General features: G+C 41.1%; 2 protein-coding genes across 2 annotated transcripts; one reads left to right on the forward strand and one right to left on the reverse strand.

Annotated features, from left to right (window-relative positions):
* The first annotated feature begins 9632 nt into the window (after positions 1-9632).
* Positions 9633-10555, forward strand: LOC103707745. The gene has a single exon (XM_008792356.4). It carries the CDS (start codon positions 9751-9753, stop codon positions 10291-10293), a length of 543 nt encoding a protein of 180 aa, XP_008790578.1. The 5' UTR covers positions 9633-9750; the 3' UTR covers positions 10294-10555.
* A 752-nt stretch (positions 10556-11307) lies between these two features.
* On the reverse strand, positions 11308-22021 carry LOC103707744 (chromatin assembly factor 1 subunit FSM-like). The gene is made up of 13 exons (XM_008792355.3): positions 21832-22021; positions 20558-21608; positions 20368-20467; positions 16221-16368; positions 15984-16107; positions 14975-15345; positions 14248-14607; positions 14070-14148; positions 13856-13996; positions 12451-12858; positions 12147-12284; positions 11984-12029; positions 11308-11793 (listed from the first exon to the last, which is right to left on the reverse strand). Exons 2-13 carry the CDS (start codon positions 21335-21337, stop codon positions 11606-11608), a joined length of 2883 nt encoding a protein of 960 aa, XP_008790577.2. The 5' UTR covers positions 21338-21608; positions 21832-22021; the 3' UTR covers positions 11308-11605.
* Between the last annotated feature and the right edge of the window lie 2326 nt (positions 22022-24347).

Here is a 24347-nt window from a genome sequence, read left to right on the forward strand (position 1 = left end):
ACTTCATCAACTCGTTTCCCATGTCTTCGCCTGAGATCTAGGTGCATGGCGTCCGTTCAACTCGTTCCCCATATCCTCGCATGGGAGCTGAGTGCATGGCATGATGCCGCACAAATGCGGAAAAAGAGGAGAAGAAGGAAGAACAAGAGAGGAAGAAGGAAGAAGAGGTTCTAGAGACACAGGAAGAAGAAAAGGGGAGGAGGAGGAGGAAGAATAAGATCTGGGGGGAAAAGAAATTCTTAATCATTCATTAAACCCTAATCATGAAAATAGTTCCGTATATATAGGGCCCAAATACACAACTTGCATAAACCCCCCTTACACAGAAATAAATCCTAATGAACCCACAAATAACACAAATAAGCCCTAAAATGCAAATAAGCCCAGAAATAAAATAAACCACAAATAAACCCTAGAATGCAAATTAGCTCAAAAATAAAATAATAAAATAAATATGCAAATAAACGAGTCTGGCTCAATCCGGGGGCTCAGGATCATCTGGATGAAGGGCTCTGATGTCCCCATCAACTCCTCCCGGGTGAGAAAAACTCGACCCCGTCGAGTACAGGTCTGGCCGGCTGTCGTACTGCTCTAGAAGATCGGGGTCAATGCGCTGCAACTGTGCTTTGGAAATCCACGTCACATCAGACTTTGGTCGACCTTTCCACCGAACAAGGTAACGTTGGTAACCACCGTTCCTGCTTGAAATAACCTGCTCATCCAATATATGTTCTATTTGTTCTCTGCGTGCATGAAATTTGAGAGGTGGTGGCTCAACAGCAGGTAATAGGGCAGGGTATCCAACATAGGCAGGTATATCAATAAAGGGGTCAGAAGGCAGGAATATTATCTTTTTGTATGGGACTAAATCTTCAATATTAAATGTCGCACTAATCCCATAGTCATCAGGAAGATCCACAACATATGCATTCGAACTGGTTTTCTTTAAGATTTTGAACTGTTCTGCACTACAAATTTGCAATTTCTTAAACGTTTCCGAAGAAAGTCGTTCAAACCTAATTCTTATCATGATGTAATCTCTTTCACTTAACTCATTATAACGTCTGTGTAAATCAGCAAAGGATTTATATTTTAAGTTATTAAAGTGACTACAATTGCTGATTTCTCGATGCAATGAATGTGGATGTGATACAATTGATTGTGCAGACTCAAAGACTCTATACTGATGAGACATGAAAAACAGGTCTATGGGTTGCCTAAGTTTGTAATCATGCACTACTTCGAATGGACTCATACCTATGGACTTGTTAACCGAACTATTACATACAAACTCAACTGTCGGTAACATTAAATTCCAGGTCCTAGCATATGCATTCGGTCTGAGCCTATGATGTAGAAGGTTGGGCAGAGATGCTCCGGGAACTAGATCGATTGCGCGTTGGATATCATGCATTGGAGAAAGTGCATCCGGAAGATCATCAGGGAGTGCATCATGAAACTCCTCTAGAAGGGAAACTACTACCGGGGAATGTTCAAGGTTGGACTCCGCATGGGTAACTTTAGCTACAAGTGCCAATTCAGATGATTGGCTCTCAATATCTGTCACTACCTCTTCCACAGTTGTGATGTGAAGTGGCTTGGTTGTACTTAGATCACTAGTCTCCCTTTGGGAATCATTTTGGACAAAGTCTAATTCTGTAGGTTCGTCTTCAAAGTCTTCTTCATAGTCTTCTATATTTGGTTCATAGACTTCTTCGACATATTCGGCCTCTTGGTTCCTAACTTCTGGTTCAGTAATCGGGTAGGTCTTAGTGGAACATTGGGGCGCTATATAGCCGAATTGTTGACACCTAGAGTATTGGGTTTGGTGCCTAGGAGAGTAGGGAAGGACTACAGGTGGTGCGACCAAACCGATTTTAGGTTGGGCTGTAACAGGGGTTGGCGATTTAGGGGTCCTAGAATGTTGCACGAGCTCACGGATCTCTTGTCTGAATTCTTTATATCCAGCCCGTATGACAACGATCTGTTCTAAGATAGACCTCAAAATGTCGGAATTCATGGTAGCTACAGGGGTTTTAGGTTGATTGAGATAGTACTCCATATCACTACAGGTTGGCATGCAATGATGACACTGGGTGATGATGTGAAATGCAGTGTCACTAATGAAACCCTAATAACTATGATGTAGGACCAAATTTGATGCAGGACAACCTACTAATGCAATCTATTATGATTTCAGAAATCAGCAAGTCTTCACAATAATAGCTTAAATTTAAATGTTGCTGATTTTTACTTCGGTTATTCAGAATTAAGGATTAAGATTATTCAATTTAAGAAATTAGATTGCAATCAAGTAGTACAGTTGTTCTGATCCTAAATCAATATGATCGAATAATGTTGAGAAACGTCCTGTTACTAGGGTGTGCTAATTTAATGTCAAGATTTAAAGGGTAATAGGACGGGTTCGGAAGTGAGAGGTTCAATGTTCTGAATTATAACAGCAATATAAGTTTTCAAAATGTGGCTATCATGCAAGAGAACTAGAACATAATTAAATGAACAAGCCAGAAAAAGTAGAAACCTATCACCTGTGGCGGATGCAGTCAACCAGAATCGTCTGCTCGTGGAGTCTCGGACACGAAGTTGGCGCCGGGCAGAGCTAGCTGGAGTTATGGACCTGCATCTACAGCACAAGGCTTCCGGGGCTGTTGAAATGGGCTGAAGAACAATCTGGTTTGGGCCTGAGATCGGACCTGCAGCCGCTTGGGCTTGGGCCGCGCTCAATTGATGGCGCACGGGCTTGGGCCAGTACAGAAGCAAGAGCGGCTGGGGCCTTGGTTCGTGCGGGAAAGATGGATGGCCAAGGGGGAGAGCAGATGAGGGAGGCGACGGTGATGGCCAAGGGGGAGAGCAGATGAGGGAGGCGACGGTTGGGATGGCGGCCGAAGTCGGGGAGGTGCTCGGGGTGGCGGTGGCGAGGATGGCGTGGGTCCGGTGTCGTTCACGGGAGACGTCCTCGGGTCGCAGTGAAGGCGGACACGGCGGCGGCGGCGGACGAGGCTCGGTGGAGACGGAGCCCGGCGGAGGTGGTGCAACAGAGATGGAGCGGCAGAGAGAAGGCTGCCGCGAAAGATGAGCGGCGGCAGACTCGGCGAGGCGGCGGAAATGGGGTTGACACGACGGCGGCGAGGAGGAAAGGCGGAGCGGCTGGTGGTGGCGCTTCAGGCGGAGCTCGGCGACGGCGGCGAAGGGGTGGCACGACGGCGGCGAGGAGGAAAGGCGGAGCGGCCAGAGGCAGCGCTGCAGGCGGAGCTCGGCGACGGCGGCGAAGGGGACGGTGGAAACCCTAGGGTTTCCTTTTCGGCAGAATAGAGGTTGGTTTTTTTTTTTTTTTTTTTTTTTTTTGAGACACGTGAGATCACGTGTGTTGTTATAACCTTGGATCCGGTCGGATTCGGGTTGTCGGGCGTGAACCGCTCCGATAACCCGTTAGTTCCTCACGTGCAAGGCACGTGTATTTTTTTATTTTTATTTTTTTTTTTTTTTGGAATGGATCCGGGCTAGCAGAGAAACGGATAACGGGTTTGGATCTTACCCGTTAGGTTTGTTTTCTTCAACCTCCCAATGGTTTCGGGAGAAGGCTCCGATCTTCACGGCGATGGCGGTGGCCGGGGCTCTGGGACCTATGGCGGCGGGCGGGGCCGGTCACGGGCTCCGGCCGGCGGCGCTTCCGGTGACGCGTCGGCAGTCACGGCTGCGGCTCCGTGACCTGCAGCGGGGGATGGCTGGCGTTCCCGGGTTTGCCACGGGTCGGCCGTGGGCGACGCGGGCGAGCTGGTGGCGCTGCTGACGTTGTGCGCGGGGTGAAGGCGGCCGTGGGCGCGACGGGTGGTGGGATTTGGCTCCTCCGACGGTGGGCTCGGGCCTTCACTGGGCAGCGGCGGCGACTGATGGATCAAGTCAGAGAGACGCGAAGGAGAGTCTGGTGCAGGGGCTGTGGCTCTTTCTTCTCTCTCGGCTGCAGAACTTTTTTTTTTTTTTTTTTTTTTGCTCTGGTGAAGACACAGACCGAGAGAGAGGGGGGGTCGGATGCGGATGGCTGTCGATCTGGGCCTTCACAGACTCGGCAGTGATCCTTTTTTTTTTTTTCTTTGGTGAGCGGACTGACAGAGGGAAGGGGTCTGTTCTTGTTGTTGATGGTAACCGAGGGAAAGAAAAACTGTTGACGGATCGGGGCTTTGGCAATAGAAGCAAAACCGGTTGCTCTGATACCAAGTTGATGCCGCACAAATGCGGAAAAAGAGGAGAAGAAGGAAGAACAAGAGAGGAAGAAGGAAGAAGAGGTTCTAGAGACACAGGAAGAAGAGAAGGGGAGGAGGAGGAGGAAGAATAAGATCTGGGGGGAAAAGAAATTCTTAATCATTCATTAAACCCTAATCATGAAAATAGTTCCCTATATATAGGGCCCAAATACACAACTTGCATAAACCCCCCTTACACAGAAATAAATCCTAATGAACCCACAAATAACACAAATAAGCCCTAAAATGCAAATAAGCCCAGAAATAAAATAAACCACAAATAAACCCTAGAATGCAAATAAGCCCAAAAATAAAATAATAAAATAAATATGCAAATAAACGAGTCTGGCTCAATCCGGGGGCTCAGGATCATCTGGATGAAGGGCTCTGATGTTCCCATCATGGCATCTACTCCCAGTCCTAAACATGCTCCGCTTCCTTTGTCTTCGCAACAGAACCATCACCGGAACGATTCTTCCTTTTGCAAACCCGGCGCTGCGTTCCACATATCGACCACACGGTCGATGGCTACCAAATAGCGGGATCCATCATCCCTCCCCCCTTCGGCCAAAACCTTGTCCATAAAGTTTGTTTTCCAACGATAATCTTTGATAACTGCTGGCTCCATCGCCGTGATAGTCAACTTCGCCCCTACTGGGTCCTTCCACATCCTCCATGCGATCTGCTTTTATCAGATAAGCCTGTAAAGTCTTGCATCAATGCCCTGGAGTGAAATTCTTGTTGCATTTGAAGCAGAGTCCTCATTTCCATCGTTGCTGCATCTCCTCCCATGATATGTATCGGATCGGTGCTGGAGCGAGAAGCCACGATGCAGGGGTAGATGGGTTCGGAAGTCCATCACTATAGGCTGCTTTTTACTTTTGCTCCAGCCTCTCCTCCTGCATTCAAGCAATTGTAATTGCTTCTCGCAGGAAATGGGGTCGTCTCATGCATACCTCCTTTGCGATCTCTTCCTTGAGTCCTCTGACGAAAGTGCTAAGGAGCGCATCCTGTGGCCAGCTCCGGACTCGGTTAGCCAACTTCTCAAACTCCTATTGATACTCCCTCACCGAGCCTTGTTGCTGAACACGAAAGAGCTTTTCGTTGAAGTTCACATACTCATTGGGACCAAATCTAGCCAACAACTCTTGTTCAAACACCCTCCAAGTGACGATGTCTCCTTCATCCTGTTATGCCCTCCTCAACCACTGCCACCAGTGGTTGGCTTCCTCGTCAAGATAGAATGAAGCGGTGGTCGCTCGTCGGTTGGCCGGAACTCTTTGACCGTTGAAATATTGCTCCGCACGATCCAACCAGACAATTGGGTCATCTCCAATGAACAGCAGGAAGTCCATTCTCGGATGTCGTTGGGTACCTGCATACTCCTCCACTCACCCGATACCTCCTCCTCTTGGTGAAGTTGGTAGTGGTGACAGCTGCTCGAACGGCGGTTGTGGCTGCGCGATGATCAAGAGATGTCAGACAGCCTCCAAGACCTCCGTGAGCCGTCCATCCACCCGTTCGTCCAAGCCATGCAACTCCTCCTGTAGGGTGCTTAGCTCAGCTTCCATCCGCTCGATCCTCTCCTTGTTCGTCATGGCTCTGGTACTAGATGTTAGGTCCCAGCCCGTGGGAAGGAGAAGAAGAAGTTGGAATAGAGATAGTTGATTCGAAGCATCTCTTCAGGTGAGAGGAAAACCCTTGCATGTGTCCTCTACTATGGGTGAAAGAACCCATCCACACACTCACAAACCCACATAAAGAAAAACCCCTAACATCCACTGTATATTGGAAATATATAAAGAAAATAACTTCCCTCCACGTTCACTCACTCAACCTCCCATTTATCCTCCCACCATAACTCCTTGATAACTGACTTGTGAAAGGTGAGTTGTGAAGGATTGGGTCGTCACTTCAACAACTCATTTCCCACATCTTCGCATGGGATCTGGCTTCATGGCATCTGCTCAACTCATTCCCTACGTCCTCGCGTGGGAGCTGAGTGCATGGCATCCTCTCCTAATCTCGAACATGCTCTGCTTCCCTTGTCTTCGCAACAAAACCATCACTGGAACGATTCTTCCTTCTGCGAACCTGGCGCTGTGTTCCACATGTCGACCACGCGGTCGATGGCTACCAAATAGCGGGATCCATCACAATCTTGTTATATCAGCTCAGATCAATATCCAAAAATTATGAAATTTGATTGTCATATTCAAATTTAGTATTAATATTAAATTATAGAATTTTGTTATTGTATTATATTATACCCAGTTCTTAATATCATTCTCATAATCATGAAATTTTATTGTTGTATTCTACTATATCTAGGAGCTCAACTCATATATAAAGCACACCGGTGCCATGAATACAATAAGCAATTCAAATCTTATTTCCAATACAAATTTCTCATGGCATGATATCATCAGAGCGGGGTTTTTTTATCGGTCAACCACACCGTGATCACTGTAATAATTTTGGTCACACACGAGATGCTTTGATCTCTAAATAATGTCAAGCATTGACTAACATTCAATTATTTTGTAGGATTAACTTCAAGTGCCATTCCCATGACCATAGATAAATTTAACCATCTTGACTGTTACAGAGACATAAACAAACCAAATTAAAAACCTAAAAGTTTTATTGTGCATATAAAAGGCAGAGTGAAAAAAAGAAGACGTTGTTATTAACCTAACAAGATTCTCCACAGATAGGCTCTCTTTCTGAGAAAAGGCAGAGTCCATTGATGATGTAACTGTATAGATCGCCTCTTGTTTCTTGAAAGATGAGGCGGCCACTGGGCCTTCCATGGATGATCTGCTGTCAGGATTATTATAATTATCTTTACTCTGCTCTCTCTCAAGAAAGCGTTTCACATTATGGTCGCTTGTTTTTTTACTGCAAGTTGTTTTTCCAATTCAGCTTCTTCTTCTCCACGACGGCGTTGTTCCCGCTCAGCTTCTTCAAGCTGCTTCTTAAAGTTATTTTAAGACGCTTTCCCTCTTTCTCAGCCGGTTAAGTTCTTTTTCCTGTGGATAAATATAAAAGAATATTTAAAAGTGATAATATGCAAGCAAACTAGAATCCGCGACAAGGCCTTTTAAGTACCAGCACATGCTGGGTAGCACCGGCCATGCCATATCAACAGTATAGTACTGCTATAATATGTGGGTTTGATATGCCTTTTACCAACATAAGGTACAGATTTGCCGACCCCAAAAATGTAACAATATAAGGATGATGTCAGGACTTGAAACTTTTGACTTGTGATATTCCAATATGACCACTACCCTCTAACAAGCCACTTCAAAAAAATTTACCACCCAGGCAATCAGCATAACTACCCTCTGAATGATATATGGAGAAACAGTATTGGGCACAGAACATGTTGGTAAGAAGAGCTCCAAATGTATTCTAGTATTTTTGGAATCAGATGATGGCAGTCCAATATGGTCCGGTTCAGACATGTGAGCTAGCGGTTTGTTGGGGCGGTGGCCGACGATGGTCAATGTCAACACCTTGTGAGGACTGCGGGTTTACGACCTCCTTCTTCTCGAAGGGGCAGGGTGGGATGCTACCCGCGTGGCCCAACTATTTGGAGGTTAGCTTGCTGAAAGGATCCGGTCAGCACCAGTCCCCAGATGCGCCAGCCTGACGTGAGGATCTGGAGCTCGTCCTACAGATCTTCAGTGAGGATTGGTAATGTCTACGGCCTCCTTCAGAGTGTGCAGCACCCAGGCGTTGACTGTGCGTCGGTTTGGCGCTTTGGTCTGCATCTTAGGATGGCCCTATTCTTCTAGAAGATTGTTTGGGGGAGGTCTTATTCATCCTGAGTACAAGGGGCCTGGACATCCATCCCCAGTGCCCCCTGTGCTTCGTAACTGAGTCCGTGGATCATGCCTTGTTCCAGTGTTAGCATGTGCGGTGAATATGGGAGTGTGCCATGGTTCCATTTGAGATTTGGGGTGATACATCGTCATTCCTATAGGAGGTCAGTCAATGGGCGTCTGCGCCACGATCGAGGCAGGTGGCTACTATGGTGACATATATAGCATACTAGATATGGCTATCCAGGAATGCTTGGACGTTTGGTGAAAGCTGCTCTCTACCGAGATTCCTCGCCGAGAGGGCCCGGAGCCAAGCAGCGGAGATGACTTGGTCACATCTGTTGGATAGTACATTAATAGTTTGGGACACTTGGGGCTCCTATCCTGCTCCTAGAGCGCCTTGCCCAGTGTTCTTCACCTAGGAACCCCCACCTCCGAGCTTCCTCAAGGTTAATTTTGATGGATGCGTACTGGATGGTGGTAGTAGAGGAGAAATGGGCTCGTCATTAGGGGTCCAGACTCTAGAGTGATTGCAGCTGGTGGTTGCCAGATTTTCGATACCTCTGTCTCGGAGGCGAAGTTGAGGGCTGGCTGCCTGGACCGACCTAAGGTATGCCTTGCGCATTTTGCAAGCCAATACCTTAGTGCTTGAGGGTGACTCGGCTATTGTCATTGGTTGGATCCAGCGGAGTGTGGAAGGGGTGGATGATTACCATCCACTCCTTAGGGATATTCGGGAGATGGTGATGAGTGGGATGGCTCTGCGGGCCAAGCATGTGTATCGAGAAACCAACGGAGCAGCAGATTGGGTAACCTCCTATGTGGCTAACCACTCTGAGGAAACTCTGTGGCTGGGAGAGAGAAGACTACCCGGTGCATTCCAAGACTTGTTATATTTTGATTTCTTTTAGTGTATTCGTATCCGCTATATATGATACATCCATTTCAGCAAAAGAAAAAAAGAAAAAAGCCCCAAATTTGGGGAAAGCTCTTCAACACCAAGCATGCAGCTAGCAGCAAATACATTTATGAACATGTTCATAATGAAGATCTAATTCATACAAACATGAAAAATATTTATACACTTTCCAGGTTAAGAGAACAGATTAGGCTTCTAGATACACAAACCCAACTTGGACTTAAGATAAAACATGGAAACATAAGTAACAAATGCACGTGAATTTAAATATCATAAGCAAAACTTGGAACTTACACTCTGCAATTTCTCCTTCTGAAGTTCACGATCCATTTTTCTCTGAAAGTGGGTGCAATGGAGAGCACTAATAAGAAGCAATCACTTAAGAAATTCAAAATGGAGAACAACCATGATTTCTCCATGCACGTGGACCTCACGTGCTGGCCTCCCGCTGCATTCTAGTGGCAAAGATGTGAACTCACCGCATCGTCACGTGCATCCCGCTTGTGCCAAAAGCCAGCTGCCAACGGCTACTGGGAAGGAAACGCATCAACTAGCCGTTGCATTCGCCTCCAACGGTCACATTCCAGCCTACTCCTGAGCCCTTCAAATAAGACCTCCGCCCCAGGAAGCCCTCATCAACCTCTTTCTCTCCCTCTCTCTATCGAGCATCTACAACTACAAGCAACCTCTCTCTCTTCCATTTCCCAATTATTTCTCCTTAACCCAGTCCCAATCTCCCATGGGGAATCCACCCGCTGATGCCTCTGGCACCAGCTATCGCTCCCACAAGGTCTTCCTCCTCTTCAACTACATCCTCCTCGGTGCTGCCTCCAGCTGCATCTTCCTCACCCTCTCCCTCCGCCTCATCCCGTCACCCTGCGGCTTCCTCCTCATCCTCCTCCATGCCTTCACCATCATCGTGGCCGCCACCGGGTGCGCGGCCTCGCCAGGTTCCACCAAATGGCATGCCACCCACATGGTGGCCACCGTGCTCACAGCCATCTTCCAAGGTTCCGTGGCCCTGCTCGTGTTCGCCAGGACGCCGGACTTCCTCGGGGAGCTGCGGTCCTATGTGAGGGAGGAGGATGGGGAGGTGATACTGAAGATGGTGGGTGGTCTCGGGATGGTGATCTTTTGCTTGGAATGGGTTGTCCTGGCCCTGGCTTTTGTGCTGAGGTACCATGCCTATATGGAGGGGGACTCCGGTAGCAATGCTGCCATGAGGAGTGCCAGGGTGCAGCATGAGGAGACGAAGGACTGGCCATGGCCCTTCCAAGTCTAGCTCACTGCACATCGGGAAAAAAAGATGCTCCTTCTGCTGTTGTAGCGAAGAATTAAGAGGGTTTTGGTTGATGGGTTATTTTTAATGTACATCGGGAATGAGTTTTCGCATTATCTTCTCAAGTTAATTCGTTTATTCATATTTCTTTTGGCTGCTGCATAAGCTGTACTTGTTGAGTGAAGTGACTTCTGTTTGATTTACATGTGTTTGGGGTGCATATGATTTTTTTTCCCTCCCAATATCAGTGATGATTTTTTCCCCATTTAAGCTTGCATTCATTAATTTATATAGCGTAGGAAACTCCCCCTCTTGTTGGTTCTGATGAATGAGTTCTGCCACTAGGAAAGAATAGCGGATCTGGAAACTGGATCGAAGGCAACTTAGTTCTAGATTTAGCCAGACGAATGCCCTAACTACCTCAACCAGTGAGGGAAAAAGTTGAAAAAAATTGATGTGGGAAATCAGCAGGCAGCAAACAGGCCAACAACTGTTCCAGCCTTCCTCAACGATTGGCCGGAGTTCAGATTAAAGGATTTAGTGATGAAACTTCAATCTGCAGTATAAATGACGACAGAGAACAAAAACAAAGAAGAGGGGGGCAGGGCATGGGGATTATAGGATTTGGTGATGAAACTTCAATCTGAAGTATAAATGACGACAGAGAACAAAAACAAAGAAGAGGAGTGGAGAGGATTATTGAGCAGTGGAGAGGAGCACCTTCAGCCAGCACCCGCAACAGCAAAAAAACACAAACAAGCTACAGGATATAGATTTGAAGTAGACATATGAGACAAGTGGGAGAAATAATTGGACGATAAAAACTATAGGATTTGGTGATGAAACTTCAATCTGAAGTATAAATGACGACAGAGAACAAAAACAAAGAAGGAGTGGAGAGGATTATTGAGCAGTGGAGAGGAGCACCTTCAGCCAGCACCCGCAACAGCAAAAAAACACAAACAAGCTACAGGATATAGATTTGAAGTAGACATATGAGACAAGTGGGAGAAATAATTGGACGATAAAAACTATGGCAACACAAAGTTCCATTAAAAAAAAACAATGTAATATTATAACATCTATTGCTGTTTGCAACTCCACTAGTGCAAAACACATTTTGTACTATTTCCATTGATCTTAACCTCCAATCTTATATCCCTTTCACCCGACAATGTAACCAAAATTAGGAGAGGCCCCACTGAACCCAGTGCATTTCTTATCCATGCATATGTGCATCTATCATCCATATACCCACAAAACCCAGTGCTTCAAGGAGCATCTGCCTCAAGGCCAGATTACAGCCAATTCAATCTCATACAAAGCTCAGAGGAGTGGACTGCAAGTCAGCCTGCGAGGTGTGGCTATTATTGCCATCATTGTCAGCCTTTGTTTTTGAACATGATTGAGGAGAAGACTCGGAAATGTTGATGGACTCCCCTTCAGGAGGTAAACAGCGTTTAGAGAAATACATTGCTATGCCTTTTGGCCTCCTACCATTGTCTGTCAGAAGAAGTAAACATCAATAGGCAGTATTAATCACCATACCATAGCAAGACTATTATGGCTCTACAGTTTATAATCATGAGGAGGCTTGTGCAAAATTTTTATTCAATAAAGTGGCCTAGGATATGAGATGTTTGGAGAACATAATTTTTCCATATCAATATGCAATATAGATAACTTCTAATACCTGGGGAGATGGATAAGCCAAGGCTCTCCAATACCTCCTTCTTAACCTGCACGGAAACACATTAGTTTTTTCTTGCTATGAAAAAGGGTAATCAAGTTTCAAAGACAAAGGCTTTATTGTTCTATGACTGACTCCGAAAGCAAGAAACACAGTTGCAGGTTACCTGCCAATGGTTATCAACAAAATCGGAGATTTCTCGTACTTTATTTCTTAATAGTGCCTTTGAGACGGTTGGGAACTTTTGTTGCAACAACTCTACCACCTTATTTATACTTTGTGAACAAGAATGAATAACCCTAACCTGCAGTTCAACATTTGGAACACATACATTATAATGAAAATGAGTAATCATAATCCCAATGAGTAATCATAACGACAATGAGAAATAGAAGAAATAACAAATCTGAGTCTATGCCACATAAGGTGAGGACTAGTTTGAGTTCGGTCCATCTCTCTTGTGCACTTACAAATTCTGGCAAGTCTGAGCCTGGGATGACTGCTGCAGCAGCTGTGGGAGTAATATTTCTACTGGATTGGCAGAGCACAAGATCCTCAACTGATGGGCTGTGACTTGCTGATAGATCAACTATGGAACCTCCAGGGAAGGCCTGCATTCTGAGAGCTTGCAAACAGATCTGCTCCATCTTAGATGCCCCGGCGAGATCTTCGGCCATCATTAGTTCAGCTTTTTCATGCATTAGATTAGATATAACCAATGGCTGGCTCTTTCGAAGAGCCTTCTCGGTCAAATTGTGCAAAAGTTTCTGCTGTTGCAGCAATGCTCTGAATTCTTCACTTTCAACATCTGATTTAACAGAGGGTGAGCTTTTGGCCTCATCCTCCATGTCATCCGATGAGGTCTCAGTTTGGACTCCCTGCAGTCAAATATGGAAAGAAAGAATTATAAGATACCAATCAGCATACTTTAACCTCAATCAAAAGACCTTATCTATTTTATATGGGATCAGCTTTATGTTTCAGGTAATGATCTCCCAAGATTTGAGAACCTTTTATAAGTGGCTTTCAACCCAACATTAACGGTTTATCAATTGGTCCCTGATCACCAGGCGAGGCAATCTTTTAGCAAGAGAGTAGCCTATGACAAACCATTGAAAAAACAAAATTCAACTCATCAAATCACAGAACCAAACCAATGTTCTAAAAGCCAACCGGCTTGGCACTTGCTTAGATGCCTGTGTTGATGGTTTGCATTGCATTTGAGTATTGAGGATAAAATTGATTCATTATTTAGTCTAAATTTTGCCTAGCTGCTACTCTCGTCTTAGGTTTTTAAATTATATGTATTACTTTTGAATTTATTAATTTTGGACCACCGAGACCACTTGGCACCCACCCAGCTGCTAGGCCACTTCTTGGCTGCCCATCTAGCGCCTATAGTATTTTGAACCTTTGAAATCACCGAGAGAAAAAAGGTTCCTCTAGACTTGAGCCCAGACGAAGAGTCTCGCCTCTTGACTTGGATGCCGATCTACATACACATATAAAATCAAAGGGGGCATCTTTAATCTTTAAAATCCTCATACTCAATTTAGCATCATCCTCATCTTTGATTCTTCTACGTTGTCGAATTCAATGCACTTGGAACATTTCGTAATAACTTTTTGGTGGATTATGTGGTTTCATGTCTGACCCACTCCACATCTAGCATTTCAAGGGCATGCATAGAATAAGAAATAGGCAAAAACAATTTAAAAATCATAATGATAGCAATAATTGGGCAAACTGCTATGACAAAATATAAAGCAACATCTTCAAAAGATAATAAAAATGTAATTGATGCATGAGTGATATGAGGTCCCGAAGAAAGATAGAGAACTGCGCATGGATTATATTTGCTAGTGCTATGAGTACCTCATCTTCTGAGACATAGCCATCGGGTACAACAAAGCCATCTTCACTTTCATCTTCATCCTCAATCTTAGAAGCTTCTTCCTCCAAATGATCCTCCTCAGTGTCCTTGTCGCAATCAGAAAGGCTCTCACCAGGATCCTCCTGTATAAAAACAAAACAAATTGCTGACACATTTCTCTCACTTAAGTATTTTTACAGAGAGAAGTGATTGTACCTCTTCCCACTCCTCATCACTATCAATATCATAGTCCAAATCAGGGTCCTTCTTAAATGGGTGCCTTGGGCCAACAGCACTGAAATAAGCAGCAGTATCAATGTAAATAAAAATATGACAAAGATCACAAAAATGCAAATGCAGCAAATTCCAATCATATCCAGGAAACAAAACTTGCCTCTTCCTGCGCCAAGTACCATAATATGCTGGTCTATGGCTTTGGTCAAACTGCAAAAGCTTTTTCCGCAATGAACGAACTGAAGCTGGGACAGAGTCAGTACCATTATGACATGGCATTTCAACAAAAGATTCTTCAAACTCATCTACAAGCTTATCCAAGCTTGATTCGCTGCCTTGGTTCCCCTTATAAGAGGAAAGATCTTTGTTTGGAGTCATAGTTTTTTCAAGCAGCTCGGAATCCAAGGATGATTTTTGTAGCTTAAGCTCCTTAACCAACTCAATCTTTGGGTTTTGCCTAATACCCCATCGGCAAGATCTATTGCAGCGAGCTAACTTATGCCAGCGGGTGACATGCAACCTATGATGTGAAATCACAGTCAAAGAAATTATTTTTGAGAATTTCAGAAACCACCATAATTTTGCAATACTTCACAAAGTTTTGTTTTCAGCAATCTTACAAAAAGCTTCTGCACTGTTGTTATACTTTGCTCCTATTTACTAACTAATTGCCTGCAACTCTTACACAATATGATCTCTAAATATTGTCAAGCATTGACTAACATTCAATTATTTTGTAGGATTAACTTCAAGTGTCATTTCCATGGCCACAGATGAATTTAACTATCTTGAATGTTATAGAGAAATAAACAAACTAAAATTAAAAACTTAAAAGATTGATTGTGCATATAAAAGGCAGAGTGAAAAAAGAAGATGTTGTTATTAACCTGCGAAGATCCTCTGCAGATAGGGTATCTTTCTGAGAAAAGGCACAGTCCATTGATGATGTAACTGTATAGACCGCCTCTTCTTTCTTGCAAGATGAGGTGGACATTGAGCCTGTCATAGATGATCTGTTGTCAGGATTATTAGTATTATCTTTACTCCTCTCTCTCTTAAGAAAGCGTTCCATTATAGTCGCTTGTTTTTTTACTGCAAGTTGTTTTTTCAATTCAGCTTCCTCTTTTTCACGGCGCCGTTGTTCCCGCTCAGCTTCTTCATGCTGCTTCTTAAGTTGTTTCTTCAGTTCAGCCGCTTCTTTTTCACGACGCTTTTCCTCTTTCTCAGCTTCTTCTTGCATCCGCTTAAGTTCCTTTTCCTGCAGATAAATATAAAAGAATATTTAAAAGTGATAATATGCAAGCAAACTAGAATTGGTGACAAGGTCTTAAGTACCACCACATACTGGGAGTACAGGCCATACCATACCAACAGTACAGTCCTGCTACAATATGAGGGCTTGATATGCCTTGTACCAACACAAGGTACAGATGTGCCGACTCCAAAAGTGTACCATGTGTCAGTAGAGGGCCGTATCATTACCAATACAAGGACGATACCAAGACTCAGAACTTTAACTTGTGATATTCCAATATGGCCGGTACCCTCTTACAAGCCACTTCAAAAAAATATACAACCCAGGCAATCAGCATAACTACTCTCTGAATGACATGGAGAAACGGTATTGGGGACAGAACATGTTGATCTGAAAAGCCCCAGATTTGGGGAAAGCTCTTCAACACCAACCATGCAACTAGCAACAAATACGTTTATGAACATGTTCATAATGAAGATCTAATTCATAAAAACATGGACAATATTTATACACTTGACAGGTTAAGAGAGTAGATTAGGCTTCTAGATACCCAAACCCAACTTAGACTTAACATAAAACATGGAAACATAATTAACAAATGCACATGAATTTAAATATCATAAGCAAAACTTGGAACTCACACTCTGCAATTTCTCCTTCTGAAGTTCGCGATCCATTTTTCTCTTTTCCTTCTCAGTGTTCCTCTTAATTTTCTCCATTTCCTTGATTAGCTCTTTCTCCTTTAGTTTGGCTTCTCTCTCAGCCCTTTCGTTACAAAAAAAATAATGCCTTTAGGATGTCATAGTATTAAACAAAAGTGGGAATTGTGCAAAGCCAGCGTACAGAGCATCAGAAACAAGTCCAAGAAAAATACATACATGTCAGCAGCATTCTTCTGTTTCAACTTTTCAACCAAAGACCGAATCCCATCTGCGTTTAATACTTTCCCCAGCTTCACTAATGCTTTAGCTAGATCACTTTTATAACTGTCATGACTTTCAGGAATTGACAATGCTGACAATGTTGCTGTAAGAAGACAAATAACATTAGCATACTCATACAAAATAATATTTTGCAAGCCTGATGCTTTGCATAAGAAACAACCAAGCATTACAAGAAAGAAAATTTGAGCAACATTAGAGAATAGTTCTGAAAGATGGTTTAGCTCAAACCTTATAAACTACATGATACAAATAATAGATCAAATTAAAAGTTTAGAAAAATCATTCCCCTAACAGAAGGATTTTTGCATGCAATGCATTGGCTTTAGCAGGTTATAGGCCGAAGATACGTAACTTAAGCGCACTAGAGCCTAGGGCGCTAGAAGCACCTAGAGATAAAGTAAGTTAATGTTTTTTTCTTAAAACAAAAAAAGAATGACAGATTGTATCGAGAAATGTAAAGAGACAGCTTTATCCATAAAATAAAACACATCAACTATGATGCCATAAGTCAATTAGAACTACCAACTTGAGAATTTTAAATGCCAATATAAAAACCAATCTCACACAATGACCAATATAAAAACCAGTCAGGCAACTCTCGATGCAACAAAGGGTGCAACCAACATGTACTATGACCAACTAAACCATGCCAAGTGCTGCAGGAGCTAACAGATTCGTGGACAAAGACTTCAATAGGCAAATATGTGATTTATTCCCATCCCGTGTGCAAGTATACGAGTGCATGGGCTTCAGAGCTTTTCACTGGATTTTCTTATAAATTTTTCATTGGGGACTATATCAAAATTTATCAAAGTTTCCATATTTGTAGTAGAATAATTCTAGCATGCTTTCTTATTGCCGCCTTGTATTTTGTATAATTGTTTATCTGATTTAATGCCCGAATTAGGGTTAGGAAATCATGTCCTATAACATATGCATCTAATATATCATATATGGTAGCCTTTTGAGATATAAATAAAATTCTTTTTTAAGCAAATTTCCTTCACCAAGCGAAGGGATCTTCAATCTAGTTTACTTCTATTTGCGTGTTGATCTTCAAAGTATAACCTCAACAATTCACCGTTCTTCCTTTCGTGATGCATCAACCCCGCATAGCATTGTCATTACTATATTGGGTTACATCAATATAAGTAAACTAAACAAGAAAGGAAAGTTGTTAAATATTCAACAATTAGAATAAAATATGATAAGAAAACTGGCACACATTAAATATTAGAAGCCACTTGGCAATAATGCAACATCCATATGAAGCTTTTTTTTTGTAGCGTACCATGTGTATGCATTAGATGGGATACTATAGCATGCAGAACATATACAGAAATAAAAGTCTCTTCAGTTCTAAGTACGTACCATGTAATTCTGAATACTAATTTCTTGTTCAAAAATATATAATGTTGTACCTTCAATTTCCCATGACACATGCAAAAGTAATTGGCCACATTTTAAAAGATGGTTGTTGTATACAAGCTGTCAAGAGACTACATAGGGCATATGTGGTATGTAAGCCACAAATGCAGGAACATGTTTTTCTATTAGTACCTTTAATATTTAAAATTAATTAAGTAAAATAATTAGACATAATATGAAGAACAAATAATATTTTTTAAAATAAAAATAGCAATATTAATAAGAATAAAAACTAACAAATAATGTTTACTATTTAGGATGTAGTTCCTAATAGAAATATTTATAACACAATTAATACATTGACATTAATAATTAATGTTTACCTTTAATTAATAATAAAGATGTATCCAACCTGCCCGAAGCCCACATCCAACCCAACTATTAGCCTGAAGCCATCCCAATTGCATAGGTCTGCATATGAGTTGGTAACATATCTGTTCACAAAATACTAAGTAGCATTGCAACTCAAGCAAATTGGATCAGGTTAAGAGATAATGCTAACCCAATTCAACCTATATATCTTCCAACCCTAACTCAACCGAGCTAACCTTGTGTTGGGAATTCTCCAACCCAACCTTTTTTAGCTAAATTCAAGTTGAGTCAGGTACTTGGGTTAGTGTTAGGTTGCACTTGCTCTTTTCAAATTAATCATGTTAGATTGTGTTGTATAGATAATTTAAGATAGAGAAAAGGCTTTCAGCATTCTTATTATGCTAGCATTGCATAAGTTGGGAACTTGTTTAGGTTCACGAATAATCCTATGATTTAACAAGGCTACAAATATAGTTAAACAAAACAAATAAGTATCTTATGTGAAACATAAGTTTAGAGTTATTTACATATCGTGTTTGGTTTGGGTTAGGTTTTAGCTCCACCCTAATCCAACACAACTTTGGGTTAGGCTGGGAGTTTCAAGCCCAAGCCCAAGCCCAAGCCAAGTTTATAAAACCTCGACCCAACCTTACCCAACATGAGTTGGGCTGGTCAGGTTCCGATTGAGCCCAACCTAACAATAAGACAGCCACATATGCTTTCCCACAAAACTAAGCAGGCTAAATATGCAAAAAAAACACGAAACTAAGAAAGCCACATATGTAGCCATACAACGCTACAAGGACCACCTTTTTGACCTATAGGCAACCAAACCACATATAGTAGCTGCATATAGAAAATGCAGTTCACTCAAACGATTGCATCTGCATATGCATGCATTCATTGCTTTTGAAAACACTAGTTATTCATTTGCGTTAAACGCCACAAGAATTGAAGTTAATAAAGCATCTCAATTTACCAAGAAAAAACCAAATCAAATAACTGATATGTACATGACGATATTCATGATCCATGTATGAGTGTATCCATCAAATACTTTTCCCATTCTCCTATTTTATAATTTTGGTGGGTAATAAATTATGAGAATAATCCATCTTATTGCCCATAGAAACAAGAACCAACCATCATACTATGCATGTAAAGAATGGATAGATAATATTCATCTAGATCTATTTCCATATATGAACCTATCCAAATATAGGCATGACGATTAACGTCCCACTAATATCCATATTCATATTTGTATCTGTTAAAGAAATGTGAAATACGTATATTGATACAATCCGTATCCAAATCCAATGTCAACCTTATTTAGTCTCACATAGCTCACGTAAACATCAAAGGGGACGAAGTGACATCATCAGTGTGCTTTTAGTTTACTTTCTACGACCAAACAGTGACATCTTCAATTTGATGGATTGCATCCTTAACAGTCAGCCTTTTAACTCAAAGCATGTAACTTAACAATGTTAGGGTCCAACAAAAGACATCTGATTAAATGGATGCAGTTATTTCTTCACTGTTTTTTTCTTGTGATCATAATTTTTTAATAAAAAATAAGGGCTTAAATACTTTTTTGAGTTAATAAAAAATAAAGTAGATACACAGTAATTATATCCACAGTAATATCCTAGTCGTGAAATTTTGTATAGCCAAATTATATCCACAGTAATATCCATATTAATAATGTCCAATTTGTATTTATATTCACTTAAAGCAAATATAGATACAAATTTCAGCATCCAATTAATATGTTGCAATCCATATTCACCGCACAAAATTGCATATAGATATGAATATGCCAAAATCCAATTCATGTGCATCCCTATGCCACACTACATGTAGCATGAATAGAAGTAATACTGGTTTGCATTGCAATTGGCAATCACCAATACGATGCATGTGTACAATCAGCTCTTATTATCTCACCTATGTATTTCCAGATATTGGCTGAACAATATCAATATACAGGACAAGATCTTCCAATCTTCACTTTCTTATTATGGATTTTATCACTCAATATTAAAATATATTTCAATATCATATCTAATCTTGTTTTCAATTTATTAGCCAATGGTATATGAGGCTATCTCAATAATTGCAAATTGTTCAGCCTATGAGAATTTCTTCTTGATCAAGATAACTGATACATTGGTGCATCACAGTATCATTCATTCTCCAAAATAGCTAGGATATCAGCCTTTAAGAACCTCAAGAACGCAAGCAATTATTTAAATTTAAATTGATAAATGAATTTCATGTCACCATGATTCTTCTAAACCTTATTTAGAATGAGCAGAAAATTTTATGAAGATAATACCTGAAAGAGCAGAAATCCTCTCGTGTATTTTCTTCCGTGCAGTGCGTTGAATGTTCAGAAACCCCCGTAGAGTTGCAGGCAACAACTTTAAGTCTCTCGTCTGATCAGCAAACCATCAAGAAGAACTTTATAATTTTTTGCACACAAAAAAAGATAAACACTGAAAAAAATAACATTCAAAATATTTTACCTCCCAGCACCAAAGGCAAGACTGCGACTCATCTTCCAGTACATCAGCATCCAAATTGGGAACCCCATACATCACTCTCTGCCCAACAAAGAGAACAGCACCTCGCACCGAAGCCAAAGTGACCCCCTCCCTTGCCCTTAACTTATCATAGATCTCCTCTACCAACTTCGAAAATGGAAGTTTGCTCTCCTCCAGCAAGCAAGAAATCATTGAGTTATTTGAAGAGCACGTGCCCTCTTCCAAATTTAGTCTATGACCTGAAACTTCTTTATAATATTCAAATAGGTCATCAAGCTCCTGACAACATTCTGTAACCAAGGATTCCTTATTCAAGCTAGTTGCATTCCCATCAATCAAAGCCCTCTTCCGCTTTAACTGTTTCCGGTCCCCCCTCTGATCTTTCAAAACAGACTGGGGCTTTTTCAGTAATACTGCGTGAGGATTATCAAGAATCATGGTGTCTGCATTTACTTCAGGCTGATTTAAACCTTCCACCGGCACACCTTTTAGATCCACAACAATGGAATTCACAACTACCTTCTCAGGTTCTTCAACACTTGGTTGTTCTTGTTTCAATGCTTCTGCTGGAGAAGAATCAACAATCATCGAATCACCATCAACTTCCGGAACCCTATTAAGAACCACAAGATGCTTCTCATTTGCTTGGCATTCTTTCAATGTTCCAGCCGGAGAACTATCTACAATCATGGAGCCCCCATCGGCATCAGCGTGATTTGAGTCTCCGGCTCGAACAGTACCAAGAATCACAACGCCTTCCATCACAGTAGTTCAACCAAACCCGCGACTATCAAAGGAAAAGTAAGCAAAATAACTCCACAAAAGCTAAGGCTTCCGATTTCTAGGCAATATGCCTATAATCGGTATAAAATTCACACCTTTAATCTTGTTTCTCCTCCCTGATCGAATCCACAACAGCGAATCGAAACCCTTCAAGGCTTTTGGAAACGATAAAGATAAGTATTTTGCTCTAAACCTTTTGAAATAAGCATCATTTCGGTCCTTTTCTTCAGCAACAGTCCACGAGCAATACCTGCAACAAAAAAAAAAGGAAAAAGGAAAAAACAAAATGGCTGCTTATTCCTCCAAATCTAGGGTTTACTGAGCCATAAGAGAGACGTCAAAGAAAAAAAGGAACTAAAACGCATGAATCGACCCAAATCCATCGAAATAACAAGGATTCAAACCCTCATTTCCCCATTTCTGGCGATTAGAGCAACCGAGAACCACAGAAAATGGAAGATCCGAAGCATTACCTTGAGATCCGACCGCCAATTGACACAATTTGCGACCAAAATGAAGGCGGCGATTGGATTGCTCAAAGATTTCTGACAGGGTTTTCCCTCTATTTTGTAACCCCTGTCGCTTTTTTATCTTATCCCCTACGTTTGCTCGAACCTTGACGTCGCCAGAGTGAGAGAACGAGGGAGAAAGCCCATCGCATCCAGATTCCAGACTCTTAAGATCCGACGGTTTATAATGTGGGATGAAGCCAGATGACAAGTTAGAGCTTCAGATGCCGTCGGATCAAATTTTAAGAAGCGCGTGAATTAGGCGTTTCACGCGAAAATCTTCCCGCCAACTTTTCTTTTTGCCTCCATCAGTTTGGCGGGGGAAAAATAGCGGCAGAGATGTTTGCATAGGTTGTGTGCCGCCTATCTGATTAAATCCTGACCATCCACCTGATAAATTTTATTAGATTCTTTTTTTTTTTGGCCATTGGGTTACATGGGGATTGGCTGCTGGATCTGCAATTAATGTTAGGCCTACAATAGATGTAAGATATAGGTATCTCCCAGACTAGGTCTCCCCCTGCTCAATCTCTGTTTCTTTTTATCTTTCCTAGGTACTACCAAATCAAAATTCAAGAAGTAAAAAATAATAATAATAATAATAAAATAAAATCACCATGCTTCCTATTTGAATGTTAGCCTCTATTTAATTTTTTTTTTTTCTACACTAAATGACTCATACCTAGCTAGTATGAATACATCCAAAAAAATTAAAATACAACAAATCAACGCCTAAGCAGCTCTTCTTTGCTGGTCCAAAGAACTTCCCCGGAGTGATTAGAGTCCATGAAGCCAAACTTGACCAACAAAATACCCATTCTAATTTGATGTAATTCAAACATTACCCTAACTACCTAGCTAAACTCAAACCCAACTCAAGCCTATAGTTAAAAGCCAAACACAAGTTTGAATGGGTTGTAAAAGACATATGGATTGAGTTAAAAAAGTCTAAAAATGTGAATAAATATGACTTATGTTAGCTAAGAGTCCGCGAAAATATCATGTGAGGTTTTGCGGTGGATCAAATTATTTAATCCTTCCAGCATATCTCAACCCAAGCATATAAATTACATTTGGTAGGGGGTCCATGTTCCATAGAATAAATGTGGTCTTCCCACGAGCTTAATTTAAGGGCGTTGAATGATTCAAAAGTGAGTAGTTATCCACGATCTTCCAAGATTTTTGAGTATTGGCACCTCTATCATGCATTAGCCGTGGAGTGTTGGCAAAGTCTATTTCATAAAAAAAAAAAATTTCTTTTGAAAACCGGTTAAGGATGGTGTACATTTTGCGTTAAACTGCACATATTCGAAACACATAAATAATCTCTTTTTACATAGGGTAAGATCACATTTATCTGATCCTTCTCAGATCCTCCAATGGCGGGGGGCTTTGGGATGCCTATTTTTATATTATGCATTGACTTTCTATATTTAGTTAATTTATTTTTGAAAATTAAAAAATTAATACATTTCTATTTTAATCATCATTTATGCTTGGGTGATAAGGAAGTATCCATCCACAACTTATTTTTCTCATTGTCTCCATCGTATCTTAATTGGAGATATATTGCATATATGGTTTCTATCTGTAGCAAGGTACACAAGGTCCAAGTAAGTGCTTCTCATTGCTTAATGAAAATAGAGCAAGTGGATGATAGGGAGATATTTCCATCATCGAGAATTATAGACATACGAGCTACTAAGATCATTGAAACAAAAAATATTCTCCAAGATGCACGCACCAATAGTTGGCTAAATGGTTGTGTCAAGATAGGGAAATGATGGTGAAAGATTAGTTCATCTACTCATTTGGACATGTCCAATACACACCTCCAATTCATAATAAAGCTATTGCGCCAATGCTCGTTCTCTATCAAAGACCTCGTTATGTGATCAATAAAAAATCAAGACATCATAAAATATATTGTTTCTCTATACTGTAGTACTACAAAATTATAAAATCTAACAATGAAATATTAGACCATTAGTATCTAGGTGTATGAATGCTTGCATTCCCATTCCTTCTTTCCTTTCCTTCTTTCTTCTTAGATTAACTTAAGGCGTGTTTGGTTGGGGATAATCTGGTATGGAAAATGAATTTCATGCTAGATTATCATATTGGGTACAAAAAATAGACGAGAGAGGTGGTAAAATACATGATGGATTCCATACCTATTTTTTTGAAAGAGAAGGGGTGGTATTTGTTTTCTATGCTGGTTTACTGAGTGGAGATAATCTAAAAAAACATTTCTTGATGAAAATGCCTCTCACTTATATTATATTAATATTTATTAATTATATCATATAATTAATATTTATTTTGCTAATACATATTATATTATTATTATATTAGTATATTATAAATATATTAAAAATATTGACTATTAATATTTATAAGCAATAGTATATTTAATGTATCAGTATATTTACTATAAATATTAAATATTAATAAATAATTGATAAATTAATTATCAATAA

The sequence above is a fragment of the Phoenix dactylifera genome, chromosome 7 (assembly GCF_009389715.1).
Source record: "Phoenix dactylifera cultivar Barhee BC4 chromosome 7, palm_55x_up_171113_PBpolish2nd_filt_p, whole genome shotgun sequence".
In the NCBI taxonomy this organism is placed as follows: Eukaryota; Viridiplantae; Streptophyta; class Magnoliopsida; order Arecales; family Arecaceae; genus Phoenix; species Phoenix dactylifera.